At 47.0% G+C, this 11,558-nt stretch overlaps 1 protein-coding gene across 1 annotated transcript in view; it reads right to left on the bottom strand.

Moving 5' to 3' along the window:
- The window catches only part of LOC143367713 (pikachurin), a 175,210-nt gene that overhangs the window by 6,617 nt on the left and 157,035 nt on the right, over positions 1-11,558 (bottom strand). Inside the window, exons 9-14 of the mRNA XM_076809824.1 lie at positions 11,374-11,513; positions 8,016-8,239; positions 4,530-4,779; positions 2,310-2,593; positions 307-552; positions 95-198 (exon numbers count right to left, since the gene is read on the bottom strand). Coding sequence (XP_076665939.1) covers positions 95-198; positions 307-552; positions 2,310-2,593; positions 4,530-4,779; positions 8,016-8,239; positions 11,374-11,513 — 1,248 coding nt within the window. The remainder of the gene's footprint in view (positions 1-94; positions 199-306; positions 553-2,309; positions 2,594-4,529; positions 4,780-8,015; positions 8,240-11,373; positions 11,514-11,558) is intronic.

Genomic DNA, 11,558 nt, shown 5'->3' with positions numbered 1-11,558 from the left:
TTGTTCTAAATCCTTTCTACAGATAATACACGTTAAGTAGGTGGAATTTTCGCAGATGCACAAGTGGCAGGATTTATTATAATATCTCGCTTACCAACGTAAAGACCTGTGTCAGTGTTCAACTGTCTCAGCTGTCCTGGCGACGATGCCGAGACCCCGGTACCGCTGTCGACCACCAGCGACGCCCACTGTTCGTTCCTAAAGAAGCATCAGTCAATTTCAGTGCATCGGAACTCGATTAAAAAGTCTCTAATCGAATTAAAACTTGCTGATACGGTTACGATCGCAACTTCCTAACGTGGTTACCTGACTGCCCGGACACGGTGCCATAGATCATCGTCCAGTCTCGTTAAATTGTACCGCAGAACGGCTTCCCCGGAGCCAAGATTATAAGCTAAAGTCAGATAACCGCGATCCAGGCCGAGGGCGAGAAAATCGTCGTTCTCGTCCCTTTGTTCCTGCGGATCTGCCTGTCGCCCGCTCCACAGCAGCAGACCGCTACTGCTGCTCGCGCGGAATCTCATATTGATATCCACCCTGTAGCTGATTATCCTGCAAAGGAATATTTTCTGTTAACTGGAACCCTTTGAGGCTGTGGCAGACGAAAATGTATAAGCAGAGTCGCAATGCTGTATGGCAGTGTATGGCGAGGTTTCAGGTAACAGTATAATTGTCATAACCGCTATATCGAAGAAACTATAAACAATAGGAATGTACTAATAATCCATGGCGATGCGTAAACGTAACGCCGCATCCTCTGCCATCACACAAGTCGTTGTGGAGTCGCATGGAGCCACGATGTGTCATTGCTTGTTTTCGTGCGCCGTATTTTCTATCAAGTAAGTATAGGTTGTTTCTTAGTATTGACTATAAAATTGCTGCGATATTCTCGTAGTTCAGAGTTTTTTCTAACTTACTGTAATGACTTTTTTGCTTTTTTTAAACTTTTTAATACATGAATAGAGAGGTGAAATTGTTTAACGGTTTGGGGCAAGTTGTCACAGAACATTTGGGATTAGGTATTTGTCGCACGCGACAACTAATCCCGGTGTAACTTGCTGCACCTATCATGTGATATTATTTTCTAGTTTGTTTTTGCAACAGTTCTCAATAATAATGCCGCAAACTTATAAGAAGAAGACGTCCAGAGGTGACGTGCCCCCGGAATTAACGTTACGTGCGGCAAGAGAGGTTAAAAAGGGCAATTACACAATAAGAGGGATTGCAGAGGATTATAATATAAATTACCGCACTCTAGCGCGATATTGTCAGAAATACACTAAGAAATAATATTAATTGAATCGACTTTTTATTCATAAACTTAGCTATCGAAATGTGTGACAATCAACCCCAGATACTATGACAACCAACCCGACCTCGGGGCATGTTGTCACAAAATAGTTCCTGCAAATAATGTGAATTAGCTCCTAATCTGGTTGACAAAATCCACCGGATCAATTTTTTTTATAAAGTCGGACGTACTTAGTTTATATTAATCTAAGTTTGAATGAACTTCCCTGCAGCCATAACCCATAAAAAAATAGGAATAGAAAAATGGGACAACCATTACCCGGTCTCCCCTACTATACAATAGGAATAGTAAAGAAACCACAGTGAAAGTCAGAGATATTGAAAATTCCCATTGGAAACGTAGACCAGGTCTGTCCAGGGATTTGCTCGCACGAGCACTTGCGAGTTGCTCTTCGCTCTTAAGTTGACTAGGCAATCGAAAAATCGATTTCTTATTGCATTTTCCGAAAGTACTATCTTTTCTCAATAAAATGCCGCTTGGATTACAGTAAAATTTGCAAAATTGTAGATTTGGCAGCTAAAAACGTCAAGCGGCAACCTATAGCGTCGCCTTTGCCCAGAAACTTTAAATGCGTTTTTCTCGAATATTTTTTCTCTTCATTTTTTCCTGATTGCGATCGAATTCAGGTTCAAATCGACTTGGAAAAAATTACAGGATGCGTAGAACATGTGTCATTTCGGCGCAAACCTCTGATATGGTCTGTAAAAATTCGAGACTTTCATAAAAAAAATCCGGTGATTTCTTAATTTTTTTATGAAAATCGGGGCACGACCATCGCTCTTGCCTTCGCTCGTAAACACCCGCGGTTGCTCTTCGAAGGCAGGAGCAAAAGTTGGACGGGCCTGACGTAGACAATTGCAGGGAGCTAGTACCTACCTACACTAACACCGCGGAAAGTTTATCAAATCAGAACTGTACGAAGCGAATGTAACCAGGGCGGGCAAGAGTTACAGGGAGTTCAATTAAAAAGATGAAATGATAGCCACGAAAGTTGTACCTTTTCATCGTATCCGCGTCGTTGTAGTGAAGGTAGCTCTCGCTTCCAGAGAAGCTCGGCACGGATCTCTCGTATCGCGTGCCAACGATCGACTTTGTCGGGGTAGCGCCGAGGATCGTGTTGTCGTCCGGTGCTGGACACGGGTGCGGCATCCCAGGTCGACAACGACAGGTGAATCTGTCCCGAAGTGGGCGACATTCCGCGTCTCCGCAGGGCCTCGCCTCGCACGCGTGGCCACAATTCCCTACGTTCACCCCGCCGAGAGCTTCGGCGAGGATCCCAATCTACACCGAAAGAATAGATGTTCCCCTAAATGTGTCTTACTCTCTAAAGTAACAAGCTAAGTTAGGTACCTCACGCGCCAGGATATAATGTTATCAAATTTACTTATAATTCCCCGAGTGGAATAGATTGTAGATACATACTTTAAATGAATAAAAATGAAAATTAACAAAATGTGTCTTCAGCTTCCGTAGTTTGTGCGCGATACATGGATGCAGCGTGTAGAAGCCTCATTAGTGGCGAAGGTAAATTTTCAGAGGAAGTATAACCGTTGTGATTCATTGCAGCCCCCTTGTTTATGTTCGCACAAAAGTTCCGAATGGTCGTAACAGGTATTTATGATTTCACCTTGTTCACCCTCGCTCACTCACTGCTCGCGGACGACTGACCTACAGTGGCTCGCATTAATATTCGGACACTTTTTAAAATCGCATAACTTTTTTAGAATTGATCCAAACAACTTGAGCTTTTTTGAGAAGCTAGAAGGATTTGTTTGCTAACTGACGCGTTTCGTCGTTTTGAAAAAAAAAATGTATTTGGTTGGAATAGCGAAAAGAATAGTAAAGGTCGATTTTTAAACTTTTTTCGCTGATTTCGGGAATTTTCGCGATTCTCGACCTTATTCTGCGAGCTTTAAACGTTTGTAGCTCGGAGCAACGTTAACCGATTTTGATGAAATTTTACAAACGGTTTTTTTTTTAATTTTCATTACAAGCTCACAAAAAAAGTTTAAAAATCGACCTTTACTATTCTTTTCGCTATTCCAACCAAATACATTTTTTTTCAAAACGACGAAACGCGTCAGTTAGCAAACTAATCCTTCTAGCTTCTCAAAAAAACTCAAGTCGTTTGGACCAATTCTAAAAGAGTTATGCGATTTTAAAAAGTGTCCGAATATTAATGCGAGTCACTGTATATCGTACCCCCGTCGCTCACCCTCACCTCAATCGGCTAGCTGCTTGCATATAAAATAAGAAAACAGATATTTTAGGTATAAAATACTCGTTTCTCAACAAACATTACCCCTCTGCTGTACGCTTCCAAAACACCTGTAATTCACTTTTAACCCGTGAGTGCACAGTGTTTTTCTGAAAGGACGTTGCAGTGAGCTTTAGTATATTGTCGAGCATAGGTACCCTTATTTCGCCGACAAACTAATTTCCTGAAAAGATATACTTCAAAGAAACGAATTTCCATAAGAATCCGGCGTTCAATATCCGGCCGCGTAAATTTCAAGAAGCCTGTTGCAACGCTTTGAATACAATGCTTACGTTTAATAATCGCGGATTTATAAGTAGACAATGGTTCTCCCGCGACAAAGGGAAATGCAAGTCGGGTGCACTTTGGCGTAATAAAAGCGCAAGCAGCTGCCCCCGGCCCTCGTAGGGGATTTAACTCTCCGAACCCGCCAGGAAAAGTGGCTATAGCGCGTAACGCGTGCATTCATACTGCCTAATGCCGTACAAATATTTATGCATGGCCGTTCTGCAAGATAATTTCCTCGGGAGTGGAATCACACGGAGCGTTAATAAATAACTTCGCTCCCTTGGCCCAGCCATTTCGAATATTAAACTTGGCCGGAGGGAATTCTTCCTGAACCCACAATAGCTTAATCTATTTAATGATTCGATACCATTTGCTCTACAGTTCATAATATCCTTTGAAACTGCTACATATGTACACGATCTCGAATTGACTAGAGAGTGTCTTGAATAATAAGCTTTTAAATCTCATTCTGTGCACTACTCTTGATACTACATCGATTTAAAAAGTGTATTCGTGGCAACAGATGTAATCTAAAAGAGTGTGTTTAGAGGGATTTCAAATCAGCCCATGGAGACCTCAGAACATCTTAGGATTAGAGTAGTCATTCGACAATTATTAAGAGGCTCGAATCGAGGCTTCCATGATTGTTAAATAGCAGACCAAGTGTCTTACCTCGCGACGATTCAGAATGACGGTCTGAATGCAGCCCACGAAGCTGGCGGTCGTCTTCATCTTCGGCGAGTACATGTCCGTCGACGGAGCGCCGCCCAAGTACAGATTAAGCGGTAAGGAAAGCTGCGTGAAAGCACCTGGTGCCAGTACCTCCTGGGGAGGATCATCCTCGACCTCGAGGGACGCCAGGCGTCCTGTCCTCGAGACTCGAACCTCGACCCACTCGCCGAGTCGGACCGGATTCTCGCTTCTGCAATATCGATCGACAGTGTCATCGCGAATATCTAATCCCTATCACACAGATTCCAACTCCCCCTTTGATTAAAGGCAATACCATTTGAACACCTTTTGTTCTTAAAATACGCAACATTCTACCTCCGAGACCGGTATTTCTGGTCGAACGTGGCATTCGACCAAAATACCATCTATTCGGCTAATTACACGTGATTGGCGTACGGAGTGACAATCGTGGTGCTCCTCCGGGGATTTATTATTTCCGATTCGAAGCCGTTTATTTGTCGCACCATAGTGTGTTAAAATACCCCTCGTAGAACCGTAATAACATATGATTCGATTGTGATCGAAACGAGAGTTTTGGCGTCTCCTGCTCCGGAGCGTTGCAGGAACGTGACGTTTCCTGCCCGCGGCAATAAAACCTCGACGGATTGTGAGCGAGGGTCCCAAAAATCAGGAAGAAACCGAGCAGAACGGAGACCCTTCGCCGTGATTCCGGCGGAACGTCGTGAATGCGAATGAAGTTTGCTCGTGGATAATATTTCGCTGAAGTGGGCGCAACGGGGGCGGTGTTAGAGAAGGGTGAGATAGTTGGCGATCGAACGCGTCGAGTGATTCATGGCAGTACGGGGAGCTGGGGTATTCGTCGCGGAAAAATAAATGGAAATTGTGGTAAAAACTTTTCCCCCAAAAGCCTTCGATCTTGAGAAAATCCGCTACGATTAAGGCGCGTCTGACTATCCCTCGATCTTTCTACTTGTGCGTTTCTATACTCCGCGCGAGAAGCTATGAATTCCACGTGGCATTTCGGTACAGTTTGCTCCGCAGACTCCGCGCTATTTCAATTCTCGGTCTCGTCAAACATTTCTGTTTATTAATTAACTCCACCGATCGAAGCACTCGCTTCTAATAACGCGAGGTAGTGCCTGGATAGTACCGCCCGCGATTCCTATTTACGCATTGAATGCCTACAGATTTCAGCGATCGGCTTTTCGTAAACGCAACGAATATGAATTGGGCGTCCGGATATCTCCACTGATAAAATCCACGAAGCTCGCGCGGGAGGTTCGCGTACTCGTCGTGATTCCCGTCGTTCGCCACGGCTGGTTAATATCGACCACGGAAAGGTCGAGAGGGTTTTCAGGGATTGCCGGAGTCGTAAGGGTGAAAATAATGGCGGAACCGTTTCACCGTCCGACATGACGAATGCGAACGAAGTTTGCCCACGGATATTATTTCGTCGTGGCAGCTCCGCCGTGCTGGGAAGATCGAGGCGGATAAAAACGATGTTTATCGAAGAGTTTCATAAAGCGAGCAAACACCGCCGCTTCGCTTTCCGCGTGTAAAACGGGGACGATGTTTGCGTTTCGCGAAACTGAAAACACGCCGCGGGAGCCCCCGCCAAATGAATCGGGATTAATTAACGCGAAGTATATTTTTCCAATGTTACGACAAGCAACGCGAAAACCACCCATTACCCGGAAATCGCTAATTAATTACGAGGCGCGACGCCGATCGGTAACCGTAAACCCAGTGCTGTTTAATATAGCTCCTCGGATCGACGTTCGCCTGGTTGTGCCTCCGTCATCCGGCGAATAATATTCCTCCGAAAGCAAGTTGCAAATAATTCTCAGCAAACTTCGCAAATAGAGCTAGGAAAGATTGTCCTGTAGTGCTGCCCTTTAAAATGTGCGAAAAGGGTTTATACTCTCGTGGCAATGAAACTTTCAGCTTGCACAGCTCGGGGAAATATTTAAAATCCTTTCTCTTCGCTCTTCATTCTCCCTCAGCCCTTAAACGTTCTTATATTCAACATTTTCTGGCAATTACCACCGTCGACGTTCCACGGTCCCGCTCTATTCCATTCTTTCGCGGTTCGCTCCATTTCAACGCGGCTCGAGTTAACATTATTCTCAAGTGCCATTCACTCACCGGCTCTATACTCGCCCCCCGACAATTATAAATCTTCACACTGCTCCATTACGCCGCTGTATTTATATTGTTAATTTTCGAGCGCACTTCTCCACTTCCTTAAAAATTTCCAAGCCCCCCCGCCCACCCGTTAGAAACATCTTCGCCTTTCTTTGCGCTCCTCTTGCCGAGTCCCTTTCCAGAGTAAACGTAAAGGTCGCCAATGGAAGGCAAATGATAATTTAATATTTGCTTAAAATGTTTCATTCAAAGCGGCATAAATTAACGTTCTCCAACTGAAGATTCTTAAACACCTTTCGAACTGAATTTTCCTGGCGAATATTACGGTTGAAAAATCACGGCGGGGTTAGCGTGTTTGCTCAGCTAACACGCATATTTATTAACGACACAGGGGGAGGGCGGAGTGTTCTCGATAGTCCTGCAGTCGGTCCCTCGATCCTATACGGATTTCCTGTGAGCGAACGGTTAATCCGTACGCAATGAAAATAGGAAGAATGAAGCCCTGGATCGAATCCCCGGTAGACCGAGGGCCTTGGAGGACGCGTACTGATTTTCCGTCATGAATATTCAGAGGCTTAATTCTCGATGAGGCCGATCCACGCCGATACATCGTTACCGGCGATAGCACGGATTAAACGATCGGCCGGTTCTTTCGTCGCCGACGGCGGGCCTCGTTAATCGATCGCATCGCGCATAAACTCGTTAAACCGCGATACAACCGCGACGTAATCGACGCGATCTCGCTCGTAATCGCGACACAAATTCGAAACGAAATCGGCGAGCTGATCCGAAACCTCAGGGTCAAATATCAAACGTTCTTCTTCTGTCCTTACTTTCGTTCTTCTGGTACGATTCGCTATCTACTTGCTACTAAGACAGCAAGTAGTACTTGCCCTTACTCGATGCTATCAGAGATAAACCTGCACCAGAGTTCGCAAAATAAAAAGCAGCGCGAAGCGTGATTCTACTTGCCCAGAAGCTCTGTCCATTCACGGGACAGGGTAAAAGCAAATCGTTCCACAACTTTCAACAAATTAAAACCCGCTTCCCCGTCTAATCAAGCGCGAACGCGCCGCAGCACACGCCCCACTCCATTTTTTCCTCCACCCTAGTTAGTTCCGTGTAAGCGTTCCCAATAAAATTGCAATATCCATTCACCATCCTTGGTCAGGTGGCCAGAGGCGAGCATGCAAACGACTCAATTAGACGCCGGCCCCTTTCGAAATGAGTAACGCGGGTAATTGAATCTAGCTCGACGAAGGGGGAAGCAGCCCCATGCAGAATACGGTACGAAGTCGACCGTAAGCAGGATCGACTTACCTCAGAGTGGCGGGTCCTGTGCCGAGGTCGAAGGTGAACTGAATGTGTCCTGACGAAATGTACAGCGCGATGAAGTCCCCTGTCGCGTCGCTGTGGTGGCCGTTGTAAAGTATAACACCATCCGAGGCGGTTGGTTTCAACGTGACGGTCAGTTCCAGCCACGATAACGACGTGTCCGCCAGTCCTGGGTAGCGTAGATAGGAGGAGCCGTTGAACGATGGCACCTGCAGACAGGGAAGCCGTTCGACACGGTCGCTTTTCGATATTTCCAGTTGCATTTTAGAGAATCGCGAGTTCATAGACGTTAAGTCACTTTGCTGCTGCGGTGTGCATGCTATCGGGGGTGTTTCAGCTTGCAGTTCGCGACGGGCGAAGCATTTCGATCCCGCGGCTGTCTAGGAAGCGTTAGGCGGGAACGGTTCGTAAATCGACCGATTTCTCATCGACGAAAGTGAGAAATCGCGGGCACACGGCGCCCATTTCGCCCCGCGAGATCTTCTTCGTCGGGCGGAGGCTGCTCCAGTCGCTCGGCAGCGACATTATTTCCCAAGCGCTGGCTGTCCCTTATTTTTCCCCGTTATCTGGCGGCGTCAATTTCCGAAATGACGTAGTTACCGAACAGGAAGACCGTTCCGCGAGCAAGCAGTTTGCCGTCGTAGATACAGGCGTTAAATTAAAGCCAGCCAGCCACTGGGATCGCGTGTGCCGGGCGTTATATCTTCACCTGCATGAAGCATCGGAGGGAGCGAACGGCGCCCACCGAGCGGGTTAAGGGACGGGGACGGGCGCGCGGCGCTCGGGGGATGATGAGAATAAAAGTCAATTTCGCGCACTGCGCTCGAGAAGATAAAGTGGAGCACTACGGGTGGATAGTTTTATCCGGACCTTTTGTTTTGCGGCTGTTTTTCAATTTAGGGCAAAGGAGAATAAAGGGGGGCTCGTGCCTGGAACCTTTGAAAGCGGTGGTAGATAACGGAGTAGAATTACGGCAAGAGAAATTGTAATTTGTGATGAAGAATAGTGAAGTAGCGGATAGAAGAGAACGAGGTGCAAATTAAGAAAGGGGGAGGCTCGAGGGGGGGGTGAAGATTAAAGTACGTGAGAGGAAGCGTGGAACGAAGTAAAGGGGAGATCATAAAGGACAGTCAGAAAGATAAAAGAAAATGTAAGAAAAAGGACTTGATTAAAAAGAAAACAAGAAAGTAAGGGCGATAGGAAGAAGCGAGGGAGGGTGTTCGATGGATGGTTCGCGAGAGATAACGACGCGACGGTGCGTGTAAGGAAAAATGAAAGAGGGAAATAAGGGGAACGGAGGGCCGAGAGACGGGGAGTATCAATTTCAGGACTAAACCCATTCGTATTAAAATTACTCCTCAAGTGTCCCGGAAGTAATATCAGCCGACAAGCCGATAGCAATTTTATCAGACGCCCCTCCACGCGTCTACGCGGCCCTCTAATGCTTCCGCCATCGTTATAATCGATATCATCCTACAGCCGTGCATAATCCGCCGTATATTTCGCCGCACACGTGCGTGCACACGCGGAGTGCCGTCTGCGGATGAGAGGACAAATTGATCGGCATTATACCTCCGTGTCCCGTTGAAACGCTTAAAATCCTGAACGGAGGAGGATGGAGGACCCGGGCATTTCTGTCCCGGGGAAACGCGGAGCATCGCGCTCACCGCGACGCCAGCTGCCTCCCTGTAAAACTGTAAAATATTCCGTCCGAGCACGCCGACGTGTCCGTCGGTTCGACGCGTTTAAAATCGCCGGACAATTTCCACTGGGAATTTTTAAAATGTTTCCCCTTTCTTTAACGCGCATTCGTGCCCACTGGACCGGGCGTACTGGCACGGGGGTTTCAGGCTTCGACGGAACACTTCAACTGTGTTCAGACTCGGCATACTATTTCTTCAAAATTCCTCGGCGAAATCCGATCGATCGCCGCCCGCGGGGAAACAACTTCCGCCACGTATCCTGGATGACTGTATTTCCCCGCGAGCCGGAACTTCCTTTAAACTGGTCGCACAAACAGCCGCGAAGGGCCGGGGAGTTACCAAGTGTCACTCGAAACTCAAACTCGTTCTCGAACTCCGGCGCACCCGTACAGCCAGCCCCTTTAATTCCATATAATATACACTGTCGACGATTCGATCGAATTTTCTCAAAGCTTTCATCAGCGGATACCTCAAAAGCTCGTTTCACGTAGCGACGGCCCTTTCGCGTCGTCATAAAGGGTCGAACGTAAAGCCCGTTCAGTCAAGATTTAATTAATCGCGCTTTCAATATATTCAGGGGCCACGAATGTAACTAGCTGCAGCACGGCTGTATTCGATGGCTCGCGGTTTTGTCTTGTCGTCGGAACCAGGGGAGAGCGGCTTTCTATTAAGACCCATCGCAGCAACTCTACTTTGAGCTATCGTTGCTTATACTATTGTAGTTTCAAGCATTGCATCGACGGCTGCTAGAAAACTCCACCGGGACTGAATTAAACGGATCCTGGTTCCATTCTACAATTAAGTGGAACCTAGTTAGTTCATCCAATTATTCTACCTTCTTCGACAAATAGTTTCTGAGTTTCGCTCCTTTCCCTTCACAAAATCAAACCGAATTCTTTGAATGATTCTTTGAATTCCTCCAAGTTTATGCAAGCAACGAACCTCCATCTCGCCGCAAGAAGAAAGAGGCGAGATTGCAGGGGGACCGTTCGTCACATCGAAGGGAAGGGTGATAAGCAAAGGCGGAGGATATCTTTTTCGCGGTGAGGACCTTCCTCGGCGCCACGAGGAAATGCTTTTCCTCGCGGGATCTGTGCCGCTGCTGGTCTTTCGTATAATGCAGGGTCACTTTCCTGTAGAGGCCCGTGGGATCAGCTTATCACCAGGATGTTGCTCTCGCCCGCGAGAAAGGAAAGGAGGGCAACGATGCGTCGGAGGTCATAAGCGTCGAGTGAGGTGTTGCCCGAGGTCCTGCCGCAGCTCATAAAATTTTTCAAAGACCTTCCAGGGCTGTCGTGCATAGATTCAATCATCCTCCTCGTACCTTGATTTTTACCGGTCTCTCAGGGCGGGAAACTTGAATACCTACCGACCGTGCTGCTCGCGTATAGAAAACTCCTTTAGGAAATTCCTAGGTCAGTGTTTGTCGGGCAAGGTAGTGGTACCTCTGGAGAAACTGCACGCCATGCAGCAATACGACGCAGAAAGTTTACACTATCGAGAAACCTTGAGTCTACCTTCTTCAAACCTGCTAATGTTTGCATCGCGAGGCAATCAATCGAGTTTTCCGTTGCATGCTAAACACGAAGAATCCCGTTGCGTCCCAAGCAACCCCTGCACCTGTAAATACAAATATTTACCTGCAAATCCACCCTGGTCTCGCACAGGTCGCCAGTGTATCCAAGAGGGCAGAGGCAGACGGCTGTGTCTCCGCCAGTGGCCAAGCATTTTCCGCCATGGGAACAGGGCACCTTGCTGCACCTGTCCGCCGTGCATTCCTCTGCAACGACAATGACAAATCAGTCGAATCGATACTCCGCTATGA

Source organism: Andrena cerasifolii, chromosome 4, assembly GCF_050908995.1.
Source record: "Andrena cerasifolii isolate SP2316 chromosome 4, iyAndCera1_principal, whole genome shotgun sequence".
Classification (NCBI taxonomy): domain Eukaryota; kingdom Metazoa; phylum Arthropoda; class Insecta; order Hymenoptera; family Andrenidae; genus Andrena; species Andrena cerasifolii.
The sequence above is the reverse complement of the archived record's forward strand: the minus strand, read 5'-3'. Positions and strand labels throughout refer to the sequence as shown.